This window comes from Leuciscus leuciscus, assembly GCF_965113295.1.
Source record: "Leuciscus leuciscus genome assembly, chromosome: 16".
NCBI classification, from domain to species: Eukaryota; Metazoa; Chordata; class Actinopteri; order Cypriniformes; family Leuciscidae; genus Leuciscus; species Leuciscus leuciscus.
In genome coordinates, this window is record NC_138740.1 from 565,132 (window position 1) to 583,664 (window position 18,533).

Consider the following 18,533-nt stretch of genomic DNA (forward strand, 5'->3'; position numbering starts at 1 on the left):
CATTGCTGAGTATTTCCTCCTTAAAACTGCAGTGAACCAAAGACAGTCTCAAACACACGCTTTGAAATCGCTGGTGTTCCTGACATCACAAACTACCTTGTAACCAATCAGATCAACGTGTGATCGTCAACCAGTGGATCTCTGAGCTGAGTGAGTGGAGGCGGGGCTCATTTGCATATTCATAGAACCGTGCATACTAAATGAGGGAAGGGTGTCGAGTTACAGTCAAGATATTTTAAGGCATGACGACTTTTTTTTAAAGAAAACAAACGTTTAAATATGTAATTTTGGTGATCAAAGATGAGTTTAGTTTACAAGGTTCTATGAATATGCAAATGAGCCCAACGACACCAGCGATTTCAAAGCGTGTTTTGAGACTGTCTTTGGTTCACTGCAGTTTTAAGGAGGAAATACTCAGCAATGGTGTCGACTTATGAATGTACACATGGTTTGTCTTAAAGCACATTAAAAACACCACATACACACATAAACTACATTAAACGCTGGATTTCCACCACAGGGGGACTTTAAATCCCGAGGCCGTGAGCATGTAAACCAGTGAGCCTGGTGACGGCTGGGACTGATGGGACAAAAGGATGATTTCGCACAGCTCAGATTGTGCTGAGGAATTCTGAACTGTGATTTGCCACCCCAAAAATTCTGAACTGTGATTGGCTGGACCTTCAATAAACCCTGATATTACACTGGCTTTATATTGGAGTGAGATTATCAAGAACTGACAGTCGGAGAGTTGTTGTTCACAGTGCTGTGTTGAGTAAAGGGAAGAGCGTTAGCATGTGTGGCTACGTTTACATGTGACCAGATAATCTGTTAGTCATCGCATTGACGGCTCAATCGGCCTGAAAAGCCTTCATGTAAAACACCTTAATGTGTGTGTGTGTGTGTGTGTGTGTGTGTGTGTGTGTGTGTGTGTGTGTGTGCAGATGATGACGAGGAGACCCAGGCCCCGGTGGAGCCGGACCCAGATGAGGAGGAGCAGGAGAAGGAGCCTGCTGTGGAGCTGGAGGAGGTGATGGAGGAGGAGGCCGGAGAGGAGCTCGACCCGCTCGACGCGTACATGGAGGAGGTCAAGGAGGAGGTCAAGAAGTTCAACATGGGCACCATGAAGGGTGGAAATGACAAGGTACTTCCAGTGGTTTAACCCTTCCTCCTGTGGTCACCCTGATGATCACTTCTTCTGTGCTCCACACCAGCGTGACCATGTGAGGCTGAATAAACACGGCTCGTTCAAGCGCTTAAAATGCTTGAATTTGACTTTGAAATGTTAGTCCTGGAGAACAGCCGTACTAATGAAGAGATACTCGAGCGCTTGAGTTACTGAAAGACAATACGTGTGAAAGTAGTCTTTAATTTTATCGATAAAACAATCTTTTCACACATAATGAACACCGCAGCCCGTCTGACGTGTGATGAGTGTGATAATGCTCTTTAATATCAAGTGTGTGATATAGCTTTCCTTCTTCAGCTCAATCACTTATTCATGGGAGAAAGAATCAGTTTGAATAAGGAAAGCGATATCTTTGTCATAGTGTCCTTTCAGTGGTTAAAGTTTCCGCAGTCAGTGCATCCGCTGCTCTTTATCTGTACCATTTAATTTTATTGGTTTATTTGTTTATCTATTTACCTTTTTTAGAATTTGAAAGATAGTACAGATATTGTTTAATAAGAGAGATCTCTGATTGAAGTCCTTGAAAAGTCCTCATGTCCTGGAATTAGATTTTACCGTGTCTGTGTGAACTCTGAGTAAATGATGTTCTCTGCTGTGTGTGTCAGCAGAAAGGAGGCATGTCTGTGACTAAAGTGATGACTGTGATGAAGACGAGGAAGATGCCGCACACCCAGAAGAAGAAGGGAGAGCTGATGGAGAACGACCAGGACGCCATGGAGGTACATCTGTGTCTGAGACTCACTGAAGCACTGGAGATGAGTTAGAGAGGCTCATGAGGACATCTGCACGTCACAGTTCACCATCACGTGTTCATATGATGATTCAGCACAGCCAGACCAGAGACACTGAGGAAGATCATCAGTGTAGTGCGGGACAGTAAACACACGTCTATACTCCAGTGTTAGTGAGCAGAGCGAGTTAAGCTGCTCTCGTCACATTAGTGAAACAGTTACAGATGAAGTTACATGTAGAGAACATATACAGTCAAACCAAACATTACTCAGACACTTGATATAACTTTTGATATTCTCTTCACTAGTGTGTTCAGGACACTATAGCTCAGTTATGTAAGTGAGGAGAGCAGAATAACTGTGACATGTTATACCCAGAAGCTCTTCATACTGTGAGTTACAGTCAGTGACATTTATAAAGATTATGGACCAGAAATGATTGGGACACTTTGAGCTGATCATGTTTTGCTGAAGTGTGTTTAATTGCTAATGCTCTTTTTACACACAGACTGAACAAAATGAAGCATTGCTTAGTGATTGGTTGAGCTAAACTGGTATTATCTAATTGTGTAGTTAAATTTAACAGCTGACAGATATTCAACATAATTCATGTGTGAGACAGTCAAACAGAAGGACGGACAAAACCAGTCAAATATCAACTGAGTTCTGCTCATATTTATTACCATTCTCTAAACCAGTGGTTCTCAATCCTGGTCCTGGGGACCCACAGCTCTGCACATTTTATGTCTTCTTTATCTGACACACCCAGTTCAGTTCATAGAGCTCTTTCCTAACGAGCTGATGATCTGAATCAGGTGTGTTAAATGAGGGAGACATACAAACTGTGCAGAGCTGTGGGTCCCCAGGACCAGGATTGAGAACCACTGCTCTAAACTATAGCGAATAAACTGATAATGTGAGAAATGTTGAAGATGTGTGAATATCCTCCTCCCAGTTCTCATTACACTTCTCATTTTCGTGTGTGTGTGTGTGTGTAGTATTCGTCAGAGGAAGAGGTCGTGGACTTGCAGACGGCCCTCACAGGCTTTCAGACGAAACAGAGGAAAGTTCTGGAGCCGGTTGATCATCAGAAGATCGAGTATGAATCGTTCCGCAAGAACTTCTACGTGGAAGTGCCGGAGCTGGCCCGGATGAGCCCCGAAGGTCTGCTCCACACACACACTCACACTGAGCAGTTTCAGCACAGCTGTTCCAGGGGATTTCTCTGAGTTACAGGGGTCATGACATGAGGAGTCAGATTTGACAAACAAGATATAATTGTACCATTAAAACATCCCACAAGTTTCAGAGCTTAAAACTTCCAAAGCATTTATGTAATCAAGCTCGAGATACAGCTCGCTTTGATATTGTGGGATCTGTGACATCACACGGGTAAATACATTTGCATATGCAGTGTAAGACATCGACCAATAGTTATAGATCACACCATAGGCCCCACCCACTGCAATAATAGGCTCCGCCCACTGGCGACACTGAATGTGAGCGTCACGTCAAAAGCAAACAGAAGTCATTATAAAGACTGACGCTGTCTACACTGATACACTGATACAGATGTGTGTTCAGATGTGTGCTCAGATTATAATGACTGACGCTGTCTACACTGATACACTGATACACTGATACAGATGACTGAGACAGATGTGTGTTCAGCTTCTGAATTACTCTTTGTGCTGGAAGAACGTGAAAGTGAAAGAGTGTTGGTCCAGTTTAAGCGGCTGGTTGGTCTCTCTGTACAGACTTCAGAAGATCCCAGCGTTAGAAACAAGTGGATGGTGTATTTGATGGCGTCCCGGATCGCGTCGCAGGATTGTGTGTGTGTTCGGGGTGTATGACTGAGGCACAGAGTAATGGAGAGTTCATAAGAAGCTTCTGTTGAGCGATGAAGCAGCGGCGGTGTTGACCTGACAGAAGCTGCGTCACAGACATCAGTAAATGCTCAGAACACTTACTCGTGTGCACTACATTTACATTTACATTTAGTCATTTAGCAGACGCCCTTATCCAAAGCGACTTACAAATTAGGACTAAGTTCAGCGAGTCATCATAAAGAGGCAAAAGCAACAACAACGCAGGAAGTGCTCAAAATACGAAGTTCTGGTATTATTCAGAGTAGCATAAGCCTGATAAGTGATGTTTCAAAGGGAAAGGATTTTTTTTTTTTTTTTTTTTTTTTTTTTTATATAAGGTTAAGTGCTCACGGAAGAGATTGGTTTTCAGCTGTTTTTTGAATGTTGTCAGGGATTCTGCATTCCGGATGAGGGTGGGGAGAGCGTTCCACCAGCATGGAACTGTAAATGAGAATGTTCTGGAAAGTGATTTTGTGGCTTTCTGTGATGGAACCACGAGACGTCGCTCGTTGACCGATCGTAGGTGTCTGGTAGGGATGTAGACTCGTAGGAGTGAGTGAAAGTAGGAGGGAGCTGAGCCTGTGATAGTTCTGTAAGCAAGCGTCAGTGCCTTGAACTTGATGCGAGCAGCTAGAGGTAGCCAGTGCAGAGAGATGAACAGAGGAGTGACGTGGGCCCTCTTGGGCTCGTTGAAGACAAGACGAGCTGACAAGACGAGCACTAGCGAGGGGCGTTTAGTGTTAGCTGTGCGGTGATGTTAGTACATCATAACATCAGCGTTTACTCAGCAAAACTGATCAAGAGGGTCACAGTGAGTGTTAAAATTATCGTTTTTCTGCATTTTTTTTTTTAAACATTACACTGTGAACCTCAGGAAACATTAAATATTAATACAAATCCATGTCATGCCCCTTTTAATAAGGAGAACGCTTTCTGAATTGATGATTTCACTGATGATAGTGTGGGGATTGCTTTTATGAAACTGTTACTACATTATAATGATGATGATGATGAGGACTCAAATGTTCGAGATCCATCAGAGCCTGCTCTACAGTGATGTTACCCATGATGCTCAGTGAGCTGATGATGCGTTTCCTCCCCCAGAGGTGAACGAGTACCGCCTGGAGCTGGAGGGTATCGTGGTGAAAGGCAAAGGGTGCCCGAAGCCCATCAAGTCGTGGGTGCAGTGTGGCATCTCCATGAAGGTGATGAACGCCCTGAAGAAGTGAGTACCAGTGCTCTCTCTCAGATGATGATGCGTTCTCTCCTGGTCTGATCACACTGACACCACTGAGATCAGAACACAGAGCTGGCCTTGACCTTTACACAGTTATTGACCTGACCTGAATCTATTAGCAGACATTTGTTCTAGTTTTAATCATAAACTCTTCATTATGTTCAGTTTCACAGAAATCAAGAGTTTAATGTGATTTCTCTTCTCCAGTAAATGCATCTTGATTTAAGAACGTTTAGATAGAAGATGAGCCAGAGACACTGAGGAAGATCATCAGTGTAGTGCGGGACAGTAAACGCACGTCTATACTCCAGTGTTAGTGAGCAGAGCGAGTTAAGCTGCTCTCGTCACATTAGTGAAACAGTTACAGATGAAGTTACATGTAGAGAACATATACAGTCAAACCAAACATTACTCAGACACTTGATATAACTTTTGATATTCTCTTCACTAGTGTGTTCAGGACACTATAGCTCAGTTATGTAAGTGAGGAGAGCAGAAAGCATAAATAAAGATTGTGGACCAGAAATGATTGGGACACTTTGAGCTGATCATGTTCTGCTGAAGTGTATTTAATTGCTAATGCTCTTTTTACACACAGACTGAACAAAATGAAGCATTGCTTGGTGATTGGTTGAGCTAAACTGGTATTATCTAATTGTGTAGTTAAATTTAACAGCTGACAGATATTCAACATAATTCATGTGTGAGACAGTCTAACAGAAGGACGGACAAAACCAGTCAAATATCAACTGAGTTCTGCTCATATTTATTACCATTCTCTAAACTATAGTGAATAAACTGATAATGTGAGAAATGTTGAAGGTGTGTGAATAAATCTTGGTTTGACTGTGTGTGTTCCCTTCGATTCATTCCCAAAGTTTTCTGTTCTTGGTCTTAAAAAGGTCTTTAAAAAATTTACCTTTAGAAACTCTGTTAGAATAAGATAAGAAATGGCATTATGCAGTGTAGCGAGTGTGTACACTCATACCTCATAACACAGGAATCATGTGACTCCTCTGTACACCCAGACACAGCTACGAGAAGCCGACCCCGATCCAGGCCCAGGCCATCCCGGCCATCATGTCGGGTCGAGACCTCATCGGCATCGCCAAGACCGGCAGCGGCAAGACCATCGCCTTCCTCCTGCCCATGTTCCGGCACATCCTGGACCAGCGGGCGCTGGGGGAGGGGGAGGGGCCCATCTGTGCGTCTCTCACACACACACACACACACTGCTCACTAGTGCTGGGCGTATACCGGCTCACACACACACACACACACACACACACACACACACTGCTCACTAGTGCTGGGTGTACACCGGCTCACACCGAAGACCAGTGTTTATCTTTGTTATGATATTCATGTTTAATATACGTGTGTATGAGCTTTAAAGGGTTCGTTCACCCACAGCTGAACTCTGTCAGTAATCACTCTTACACACAGTATTTCCTCTCAGTCAGTAGAGGTGTGGTGAATACACAGTCATACGTGAAAACATAAAATACTGTCATATACTGTGAAACCAGGATCATTTAGAGAAATACCGTAATATAAACGTTTGGTCACACAGCCCAGCACTGGTGCTAGCACTCACAGTAGTCATGTGATCTGATGCTCTTACAGGCATGTTCTTACTGTACTGTTTCTAAACCTGTCCTAACCGTAAACCCCTCTCTCTCTCACACACACACACACACACACACACACACACACACAGCGGTCATCATGACCCCCACTCGAGAGCTGGCTCTCCAGATCACCAAAGAGTGCAAGAAGTTCTCCAAGTCTCTGGGTCTGCGTGTGGTGTGTGTGTACGGCGGCACGGGCATCAGCGAGCAGGTGTGTGTTCACACTCTACACACACTACACACACACACACACACACCTGTCACTGACACACACTCTAACTCAGTGCTGTGTCCTCAGATCGCAGAGTTGAAGCGAGGAGCAGAAATCATCGTCTGCACTCCCGGCCGGATGATCGACATGTTAGGAGCCAACAGCGGTGAGTGTCATGTGACCAGCGTGAGTGTGTGTGTGAGTGTGGGTCTGGCTTCCACACATGCGAGGTAATCTGTAATATGCTTCTTCATAGGTGCTCGTCTGAGCCGGCTCCTCAGTTAATGTATGATGTGGCTCTTGTGAGTTTTACAGGTTCCCCTGGCCCTGAGACGGTACGCGTCTCCTTCCGCTGGCACACTCTTGTCTACCAGGAGTCATGTGGCCGTAGTGTTTGTTAGCCGTGTTAGCTCTGAGCTGATGCTAATGTTGCTGTGCACTACAGTGTGTTGATCTGCTGAATGTTGTGCTTCAGGTCGCGTGACGAACCTGCGCAGAGTCACGTATGTGGTGATGGACGAAGCCGACCGCATGTTCGACATGGGCTTTGAGCCGCAGGTCAGTTACTCGTGTGTGTGTGTGTGTGTGTGTGTGTGTGTGTGTGTGTGTGTGTGTGTGTGTGTGAGCCGCAGGTCAGTTACTCTGGAGCTGCTGTGTATATATACATATTAGAGCTGTCACTAACGATTATTTTGGTAATCAAAGTTTTGATATATTGTGCAGCCTTAGAAAGGTCTAATAATGCAGTTTATGGATTCATGTCAGTAATGCAGCACTTTTCTTTGCAGTATTTTTCTGGTTAATTGACGGATAAGTTGCAGTCGTCAAGGGTGTTTTAAAATGTAATTTAATCGAGGAGTCGTGACAGCCCTTATACAGTATATATATATATACTTTTTATCCAATGTACAGTTGTTTAAATTGTGTTTTAAAAATTTAACATTTAGTAAAATTTTAGTAATTTTACAGTTTAATATGTAACCGTAGACAGAGATGAGCATAAATACATGAAAATGTTATTAAAATAAAAATACAAAATTACCTCAGTTGAAATGGAAGTAAAATGCCAAATACTATGCAGAAAAAATATATTTAAATACAAATACAGTATTTAAAAAATTTTAAATACACTGAACGCATCTGCAATTGGCCATTTAGTATCAGGCTTACATCTATCTAGACTGATTCTGAATGCTGAGAATGTTTAGGTGTGTACAACTGCTCATGCTCTTGTTTTCACTTCACCTGAGACTACCAACACCAACCTGGGTTTAAGGTGTCGTCTATGCACTGTTTCTGTACTTATTTCTGGCTAGGTTACACTGCACTAAATATAAAAATCACATGTCTAACGTTTACTATTCTCAATCACAGTTTTGATACCACAAATAAACACTAATACTAGGTTAACTGAAGTAAAAAATTCTCAAGCAACTATTGAACACAAGTAAACAGCCAGTAACAAATAGAACAAAAGAAACACAATAGGACAAATAATCCCAATAGAACAAAGATACAAATTAAATGACATCTGAGTTTTTCAGGTTAGTCTATAAGTAATAAATACTACAGAAATTGAATGAGGTAATCAAATGTCAAATAAAAGTGCAGTCTTCAGTTTGAATACACACTGATATTTATTAAAGCTACAGAAGTTATTCACTCAAGAGCAGTGAGTGAATTTCTCTTTGTCTGAAATACAGAAATACTAAACTTAAATGTATTTAAATATAAATTACATTCGATTTTTTACAAAGGCTTTACTATACAAAACAGAATTTTGTATTTCAGATAGTATTTTAATGACACGTTTCAGCAATACTTCCGCTCATATGGTGTTCATTTTATGTGAATAGGTCTTAAAAAGTCTTAAATTAGATTTTAAAAACCCTGCAGATACCCAGCCCTAGCGCTTCTGTGTCCTAACACCCCAGAGTGCTTTGCTCTATATGACCACGAGTGTGTTCTGCTGTGCAGTGTCAGTCATGCGTACAGGGCCTGAGATGACGGGTGGATCAGTGATGTGGATGTGTGGTGTTTCAGGTGATGCGTATCGTGGATAACGTGAGGCCGGACCGCCAGACCGTGATGTTCTCCGCCACGTTCCCGCGCTCGATGGAGGCGCTGGCGCGCAGGATCCTGTCCAAGCCCATCGAGGTGCAGGTGGGCGGCAGGAGCGTGGTGTGCTCGGACGTCGAGCAGCACGTGGTGAGTCCTGCGTTACACTAGCTGGGAGTTAGTGTATAAATTATCCTATGGTGCAGTAGAGCCAGGAGTGACAGCATCTGTGTGTGTGTGTGTGTCCGTGATAAACTCAGGCTGTGTGTTTGACAGATCGTCATCGAGGAGGAGAAGAAGTTCCTGAAGCTTCTGGAGATTCTGGGTCACTATCAGGAGAAGGGCTCGGTCATCATCTTCGTGGACAAGCAGGAGCACGCCGACGGCCTCCTGAAGGACCTGATGAAGGCCTCGTACCCCTGCATGTCCCTGCACGGAGGTCAGAGGTCATCCCTCACATACACCCTTACATGCTGCCAGATAATCCATTAGTCATCGCATTGACGGCTCGATCGCACTGAAAAGCCTTCATGTAAAACACCTTAATCGAGCCGACTGAGCTCGATCCCAATGACATCTCGATCCGAGTGTAAGGGGTGTTTATTCCTTTTCTAATCCGATCGAGAGAACATGTGAACACTTGATCAGATTGATGAAACTAAAAGGACTGCACATGTGCAATGACGTAGAAATATCACTTCTGCGTTCATGTAAACACTACGTTCAGATTCATCAATCGGGATGAATTCAGTCCGACTGAAACAAAAGTTGTGCATGTAAACGCAGTTCACTACAGTATTCACTCATCTTTGTTCAAATTAGTTCATAAAAATACAACTGTTCCTTCTTAGTTCATCAACTAATGGAACATTATTGTAAAGTGTTACCATTTCGTCAGTGATATCAAAACCATCTCTATAGTTGAGTGATGTTACTGAGAACAGCATGCTGGGATGAGTTGAGAGAGCGAGGCATTATTGCAGTGGCTATTCCCTATTGCGTTCCCTTTACCTCTGTACAGATACAGCGTTGTCAAGATGGTTCTAGTTCACGTTGAAACGCGGAAGCGGGAAAAAAAATGCTGTATTTTTAAGGCCAGACAAGTAATTTGTTGATGTCAATTTGTAAAGAAAGACACACGCCTGCGCACATATATCTTCAAACGCGTACACCAATAGACTCAACACGTGATACGCATGTGCGCGCCATCAGCGTTTCCACAGATTTGTGTGTTTGAAGTTTGCGCAGAGATGATAAAGTTTTGCAAAAAATTTTAATGCTTGCACCATGGACCGTATTTCAGGGTTAGCGTTCTCGAGCACCAAACACTGTTGTGCTGATGAACAGGCATCGTGTTAGCGGCCCCTAAGTTAATAACTAATGATCTTTACAACGGAAGTGAATCAATCAAACTAACTTTATCTGGACAATAACTTTATTCTAGATCTGCTGTAAAGCCTAAACACTCTCTGTTACTGTAATCTCCTATTATCACTGTAAAGCTGCTGTGAAACAGTGTATATTGTTAAAGCGCTGTATAAATGAAGGAGACTTGCCTTGACTGTGTGGTTACCCAGGCATTGACCAGTACGACAGGGACAGCATCATCAACGACTTCAAGAACGGGGCGTGTCGTCTGCTGGTGGCCACCTCAGTCGCCGCTCGAGGCCTCGACGTCAAGCACCTCATCCTGGTGGTCAACTACAACTGCCCCAACCACTACGAGGACTACGTGCACCGCGCCGGCCGCACCGGGAGAGCCGGCAACAAGGTGAGCGCCAGCGGCTCCGCACAGGCGTGAGCGTGTGGCTGACGCGTGCCTGACGCGTGTGTGTCTCTGTTGCAGGGTTACGCGTACACCTTCATCACTGCAGACCAGGTGCGGTACTCTGGAGATATCCTGAAAGCCCTGGAGCTGTCGTCGACACCCGTGCCTCCCGAGCTCGAGCAGCTGTGGACCGGCTTCAAGGAGCAGCAGAAGGCTGTGAGAGACCCTCTTTTCTCACACACACACACACACACACACACACACACTAGATATTATACATACTCTCCCCAGACGGTTCATCACACTCTGTCATGTGATTAATGTTTACAATTACATGATGTGCCTTTTAATTGATCAAATAAATCGCACATCAATAGCTGAGGAATCGCCCCACAAAACATCATTTATAGTCATTATTGTGTTAGATCAGACATTACAAAAAGTAGCTATAGAAAGACATATTTTGATTCAACATGGAATTTATCTCAAACTCTTAAGGCTTTGTTCAGAAGCTGGCTGACTGCAGCTCAGAGGTGCATGAGTATGAATTAAGAATGAAATGATACTCTAAATATGAAACTAACACCAGTAGGTGTCAGCACTGTCGAGTCACTGATTCATTCACACAGCTGATTCATTCAGGAACAAAGTTGTATAATACTGTTGTATAAAATCAATTTCACATTTGCAGTCATGCTGATATTTGTGAAAAAGCGGCACTGTTGCTCATGTGATATTGTTAAACTATATAATATGATATAAGCATAAGACAAGAACTCATTAATGGGCATTTCTGGTGGCATTGCAACGGCTTTCTAATAGTAGTTGAATCATGTGCGTAACTAAACTGCATGAATGTAAGATGACGTACAGGTCTGGGCGGCGCGAGCGTGTTTAATGTGTTCATCATTTTAACACGTTATTTACTCCGTAATTAATCACACCAAATCAACACGTTACATCGACAGCCCTAATCACTGTACATGAAGACGTCTCACTCTGTATTACACATGTTCTGAAATGTTATATTAAATGCAATATATCTCATTAAATACACACTAATCTGCAAACATTTCCCGAACATAAAAAAGTCTTGTTTGATTTGTTGATGTAAAGGATTTTCCAGAGGGTATTTATTTCTATTTTTATCACTCCGTAAACTAGAAATACTGTAAACAGACAAACACACTTTCACCATGTTTTCAGGAGTAAGCTATTTAAATGATATCTGAACAAACCATCAGAATATAGATATGAATAAAGCTGTGTGTGTGAAGCTGCTGATGTGGAGATTTCTGACTCAGACTCTCGTCTGGACAGATCTACAGACACAGAGATCAAGTGCAGTAACAGAAACTCTTAAGTGTGTTTTAGATGTTTATAAGGTGTAGTTATACATGAAGGCACTGGGTTATGGTTTGGTGTAGGGTCAGTTGCATGTAATTATGCATAATTTACTGTTATTACTATGGTAAGTTAATGTAATGTGTAACAAGGACACTGTAAAAATGAATGTTTTCATTCCACTAGTCTAAACCAGACCAGTTATAGAAGCAAAACATCCTAAAAACAGAGAGAGCTCTGGCTGTGCCTGTAGTGTCTGCGGTCGTTCTCGTGTGTGTGTGGTGTGTGCGGTCAGTCACGTGTGTGTGTGTGTTTCCGCAGGAGGGCAAGAGCATCAGGAGCAGCAGTGGCTTCTCCGGGAAGGGCTTCAAGTTCGACGAGACGGAGCACGCGCTGGCCAACGAGAGGAAGAAGCTGCAGAAAGCTGCGCTCGGCCTTCACGACTCTGATGATGACGACGCGGCTCTCGACGTGAGTCACACACACACACACACACACACACACACACACACACACACACACACACACACACTCTCAGTGTTCAGGGCCTGACTCCTGCTGTGTGTGTCCTCAGATCGACGAGCAGATCGAGAGCATGTTTAACTCTAAGAAGCGAGTGAAGGACTTCTCGGCCCCGGGGTCCTCAGGGGCTCCGGCTGTGGGGGTGAGCGGGTCTGTGAGCTCGGTGTCGGGCCCCAGCGCTCCCTCCGCCGGGAACATCCAGAAGCTGGAGATGGCCAAGAAGCTGGCGCTAAGGATACAGGTGCAGAAGAACCTGGGCGCCGAGGCACAGGTGAGACACACACACACATCAGAAAAAGGGCTTGTGTGGGGGCGGAGCATGTGCATCACGAAAATATTCGAAGACAGTTACAAAAATTAATGTTGACACAAAAAGAATACAGCTACATCATGATGCATCAACGTCATGGAGAAAGAAACTCCTAACAGCAAAAGCTGCTTGAGGTAAAGCTGAAGTGTAAATGATCTCCAGTAAACTGAAGCCCGTTCTATGACACATCCTGCGAGATTAATAATCAGATCTCATAGATGCAGAACATAAACGTAACATTACAACTGCATCTGCACAAGAGGACGCGAATGCGCTAGTTTTCTATGGTCTCTGTTGGAAAGGGGAACTCTGGATGATCTTCTCGTATTCGTGACACTGAACTGTGTGTGTGTGTGTGTGTGTGGCCTCAGGACGTGATGCAGCAGGCCACGAACGCTATCCTGCGCGGCGGGACGATGATCGCGCCCTCGGTCTCCGCTAAGACCATCGCGGAGCAGCAGGCGGAGAAGATCAACGCTAAACTCAACTACACGCCAGTGGAGAAGCTGGAGGAGGAGCGGCAGGCCAACGACAACAGCGAGACCGTCAAGAGATACGAGGAGGAGCTGGAGATCAACGACTTCCCTCAGGTGACGTCACACTACAGTACACACTACAGTACACACATTCTCCGGTCCCAGGCCTTTCAAACGGCATCGGAATAATAAACTGTGCAGTGTAGAGTCAAAAATCTAGATTTTTCAAGACGTATCGCTTCCAATACTCGTTTCCCGCAGAGAGTTGACACAAACCCGCATCCCTTTACTCACTCGTCTCGTGCTCAAGGTGAATACTGTTGGTGTTTCAGGGCTTGGATGTCGGCGTGGGATTGCGCATAATTTTACTCATTCCTGCAGATTTGATGTGCACACGTAAAGCCCCTCTCAGTACTGAATTGTAGGGCTGTAACAATACACAAAACCCACGATTCGGTTCGTATTACGATTTTTGACCCATGATTTGATACAAACCGCGATTTATTTGAGGAAAGGAAATTTGAGGTTTATTTGAGGTTGAGGAAAAAAAGATATTTTTATTAAATAACATTTGAAAAACCTCTATACTGACCAACAAAGAACAATATTAAGTATTGAGCGGTGGTGACGCGTTCATGTAACATGTAAGGGACCTAAAGAAAGCAGTCACAAAGAACCGGCAAAAGTAATGATTATGAATGTCAAATATAGAAAGGAGACATTTCAATTGTTTATTAATAAACAAGTGTTTTCTGTGTCAGTGTCGGCTGCAAAGATGAAGTTGACGATGCTGACTCGCGATCTTCGCAGTAGTGAACGCGCCTGAGAGAAATGCACATTTCATACGGATGACATAAGCAGAGAACAGTCTGTTTCCTTTCGTTTTGAATTGTTCTGTTTAAAAGTAGACATTTCAAGCTTTCTATATATGTGTCAGGCCTGTGAGGCAAGTTGCTTATACACTGAGTTTCGGTTCATTTATGAGACGAGCTCCAGTTCACGCGCCGGCGCCTCCGTGTCCTGATTATATTGCCTGCTGTATTTACTTATTTATTAAATCCAGGCAATTGGTTGATGAAACATTGATTAAAATTAAGATACAATTAATACAAAACGAAATTCACTTTAAAGAAAGGCTTTCTACAAAAACAAACTTAATGTAGTGGTCAAAATCATGTCTGACCCACTCGATATACTGCGCATCTTATGATCTTACTCATGCTTTTCACTTTTCATATAATCAACATAGATGAAATAAAAAAAAGGCTACAACACTCATATAGCCTACAGTACAGAGACATTTAATGTTGGAGCGGGATTTAAGCGAATGCCGTCTCACCGGTGAACATGTCGGGGGAGACGATTTTCAAACAATCATCGAATATTATTGTACCTGATAGGCCTATGCCAATCCTTAATATTTGGTGTTTAAAATGCGTATTTGAGGTCTCTGTGAAGGTTTGCCGCTTTCAGAACGCTCACGTCCGTAACATTGTTTCTTCCTCATAAATGCGAACATGAAAAATAAAATAAAAGGAATATATTATGTTCTGTGGAGGCCGACCCTTCTTCATCCGGTGAGGAGTATTACTTTTGGTTTGCACAGTGTAATTCATAGAATGACAAAAAAATATTTTGCCACCTAAAAGTTAAAGATTTTTTGTGTCACGTCCGTAACATGATTTCCCTCATATTAAATAGAAAACGCATGTGTAGACTTATATTTTTCTAATGTCTTGACTCCTTTATTAAGGGAGTATGGATATATAAACAGACGTTTCAATATATTGGTTTTAAATGCATTTTCTTGAGAATTTATATTTCAAGTTTTGACTGCAAATGTTACGTCCATAACGCTGGAACTGCCCAATAGTAATGTAAAGATGTGGTAGCATTGGATCTGGACAGGAAGGGTGACTCTGGGAGTGGAAGTGGTGTGTGGCGATTTCTGTTTCATATCGCGTATCGTTACAGCCCTACTAAACTGAGCTCTTTTTCGCTGCTTATTGCAATTAAACAGTCAAATACAAACAAAAAATTGTCAAAATGCCGATGTTTTGCACAGCCAGTTTTGTTTTCAGTGAAGGCGAACAGTTGAGGAAGAAAACGCCCGTGTATCAGTGTAATGATCTGTGCTTCAGGTCTTAAAGGGACAGCAGCCTAATAACCCTGCTGACACATGATATAATAGTAAAGTCCCCCTGTGGTGAAAATCCAGCTTTTAATGTTGTTTATGTGTCTATGTGGTGTGTTTAATCTGCTTTAAGACAAACCATGTGTAAATTCATAAGTCGACAGCATTGCTGAGTATTTCCTCCTTAAAACTGCAGTGAACCAAAGACAGTCTCAAAACACGCTTTGAAATTGCTGGTGTTTCTGATGTCACAAACTACCTTGTAACCAATCAGATCAACGTGTGATCGTCAACCAGTGGATCTCTGAGCTGCTCTGTGCCTGATTCGTGTGTGTGTGTGTGTGTGTGTGTGTGTGTGTGTGTGTGTGTGTGTGTGTTAAACACTGATCTCTGTCTCCACAGACGGCGCGGTGGAAGGTCACGTGACTGTAGTGTGTGTGTGTGTGTGTTAAACACTGATCTCTGTCTCCACAGACGGCGCGGTGGAAGGTCACGTGTGTGTGTGTGTGTGTGTGTGTGTGTGTGTGTGTGTGTGTTAAACACTGATCTCTGTCTCCACAGACGGCGCGGTGGAAGGTCACGTGTGTGTGTGTGTGTGTGTGTTAAACACTGATCTCTGTCTCCACAGACGGCGCGGTGGAAGGTCACGTGTGTGTGTGTGTGTGTGTGTTAAACACTGATCTCTGTCTCCACAGACGGCGCGGTGGAAGGTCACGTGTGTGTGTGTGTGTGTGTGTTAAACACTGATCTCTGTCTCCACAGACGGCGCGGTGGAAGGTCACGTGTGTGTGTGTGTGTGTGTGTGTGTGTGTGTGTGTGTTAAACACTGATCTCTGTCTCCACAGACGGCGCGGTGGAAGGTCACGTGACTGTAGTGTGTGTGTGTGTGTGTGTGTGTGTTAAACACTGATCTCTGTCTCCACAGACGGCGCGGTGGAAGGTCACGTGTGTGTGTGTGTGTGTGTGTGTGTTAAACACTGATCTCTGTCTCCACAGACGGCGCGGTGGAAGGTCACGTGTGTGTGTGTGTGTGTGTGTGTGTGTGTGTGTGTGTTAAACACTGATCTCTGTCTCCACAGACGGCGCGGTGGAAGGTCACGTGTGTGTGTGTGTGTGTGTGTGTGTGTGTTAAACACTGATCTCTGTCTCCACAGACGGCGCGGTGGAAGGTCACGTGACTGTAGTGTGTGTGTGTGTGTGTGTGTTAAACACTGATCTCTGTCTCCACAGACGGCGCGGTGGAAGGTCACGTGTGTGTGTGTGTGTGTGTGTGTGTGTGTTAAACACTGATCTCTGTCTCCACAGACGGCGCGGTGGAAGGTCACGTGACTGTAGTGTGTGTGTGTGTGTGTGTGTTAAACACTGATCTCTGTCTCCACAGACGGCCCGGTGGAAGGTCACGTGACTGTAGTGTGTGTGTGTGTGTGTGTGTTAAACACTGATCTCTGTCTCCACAGACGGCGCGGTGGAAGGTCACGTGTGTGTGTGTGTGTGTGTGTGTGTGTGTGTGTTAAACACTGATCTCTGTCTCCACAGACGGCCCGGTGGAAGGTCACGTCGAAGGAAGCGCTCCAGCGAATCGGAGAGTACTCAGAGGCCGCCATCACCATACGAGGAACATACTTCCCCCCGGGCAAAGAGCCCAAAGAGGGCGAGCGCAAGATCTACCTGGCCATCGAGAGTACGTGCCACTTCACACACACCTGAGCGTTCTGCTGACGAGTGACTAAACCTGTGTGTGTGTGTTTACAGGTGCGAACGAGCTGGCCGTGCAGAAGGCCAAAGCAGAGATCACACGCCTCATCAAGGAGGAGCTCATACGCCTGGTACATCCTTCACTTACACACAACTTACACAGAGGTTACACAGAAGTTACACACAAGTTACACATGATCCATAGAGGACACACATGTCTGTCCACACACGGTCATAGAGATGTGAAGCTTAGAGCACAGACTGAGGTTTGCTCTCATTTTAAAGACCAGTGAGTGAGTGAGTGAGTGAGTGAGTGAGTGAGTGAGTGAGTGAGTGAGTGAGTGAGTGAGTGAGTGAGTGAGTGAGTGAGTGAGTGAGTGAGTGAGTGAGTGAGTGAGTGAGTGAGTGAGTGAGTGAGTGAGTGAGTGAGTGAGTGAGTGAGTGAGTGAGTGAGTGAGTGAGTGAGTGAGTGAGTGAGTGAGTGAGTGAGTGAGTGAGTGAGTGAGTGAGTGTGAAACTCACTGGGACAGCACTGGGTTTGGCACTTACAGGAGAGTTTCACTCTCAAATATTACAAGCACACACACAATTTATTATTACACACATACAAACCACACACACACTTATCACTGCATGATTTCTCCAGTTGGCTTTATAATACACAGAAGCAGAAAACAGGAATAAAGCGAGTGTTTGCTTTATAGGCCAAACCTGAGAGAACGGCACATCTGGTCAAACGTGAAGCCTTGCCAACAGAAGGAAAGCCTAGTAACAGAGACGCATCATTATATAGTGAGAGGCGCTGGGATTAAACATTGCAGTTTCAATGGGGACATTTTTTTGTCTTTTAAGAATTTTTTTTTCTAGTGCAAAATATATTTATTAAAGGAAATGTGGGTAAAATAGTAAAAGTACACACCTGTGCCAATATTAGTGCAGCTGGCATTAACACACGCAGAATTATCACAAAAACTATAACCACTGAGGCTCTTCATACGCCACATCTGTACAGTAATATTAATAACTGATCATGTGGAGTGTGTTCACTGACTGTACGTCTGTCTGTCTCTTCCAGCAAAACTCCTACCAGCCGACCAGCAAAGGCCGGTACAAGGTTCTGTAGAGCGGACCAGCGCCGGCTTTCTTATTCCCACAATGCTTTTGTTTTGTCAGCTGATCAAACACTCTGGATCTCTGGAAGTTTTTACCCAGTGTTTGCATCAATGCTCACCTTGAATATTTTAGAAAACTCCCGTGTAATTGTGAACTTAATTTGGAAATAAAGTGTTTTTTTTTCTTGTGTATTTCTTTGTTCCATTCCAGTTTGTTCTGTCAGGATTGCACTTCTCCATCTGTGGT

The 18,533-nt window shown here is 43.9% G+C and overlaps 1 protein-coding gene across 3 annotated transcripts in view; it reads left to right on the forward strand.

The window, feature by feature from the left end:
* ddx46 (DEAD (Asp-Glu-Ala-Asp) box polypeptide 46) overlaps positions 1-18,478 on the forward strand; it is a 33,709-nt gene extending 15,231 nt beyond the window's left edge. Inside the window, exons 6-23 of one of the 3 annotated variants that reach the window (XM_082141237.1) lie at positions 945-1,144; positions 1,795-1,908; positions 2,919-3,084; positions 4,893-5,013; positions 6,054-6,229; positions 6,746-6,867; positions 6,955-7,033; positions 7,343-7,425; positions 8,911-9,075; positions 9,202-9,364; positions 10,503-10,696; positions 10,772-10,909; positions 12,359-12,508; positions 12,612-12,830; positions 13,241-13,459; positions 17,016-17,160; positions 17,232-17,305; positions 18,250-18,478. In XM_082141237.1, the coding sequence (XP_081997363.1) occupies positions 945-1,144; positions 1,795-1,908; positions 2,919-3,084; positions 4,893-5,013; positions 6,054-6,229; positions 6,746-6,867; positions 6,955-7,033; positions 7,343-7,425; positions 8,911-9,075; positions 9,202-9,364; positions 10,503-10,696; positions 10,772-10,909; positions 12,359-12,508; positions 12,612-12,830; positions 13,241-13,459; positions 17,016-17,160; positions 17,232-17,305; positions 18,250-18,297 (2,576 nt within the window). In that variant the 3' untranslated portion in view covers positions 18,298-18,478. Of the gene's footprint in view, positions 1-944; positions 1,145-1,794; positions 1,909-2,918; positions 3,085-4,892; positions 5,014-6,053; positions 6,230-6,745; positions 6,868-6,954; positions 7,034-7,342; positions 7,426-8,910; positions 9,076-9,201; positions 9,365-10,502; positions 10,697-10,771; positions 10,910-12,358; positions 12,509-12,611; positions 12,831-13,240; positions 13,460-16,860; positions 16,900-17,015; positions 17,161-17,231; positions 17,306-18,249 lie in introns of those variants that run through there. The other 2 variants (XM_082141238.1, XM_082141239.1) reach the window with 2 other exon arrangements.
* Positions 18,479-18,533: the final 55 nt, after the last annotated feature.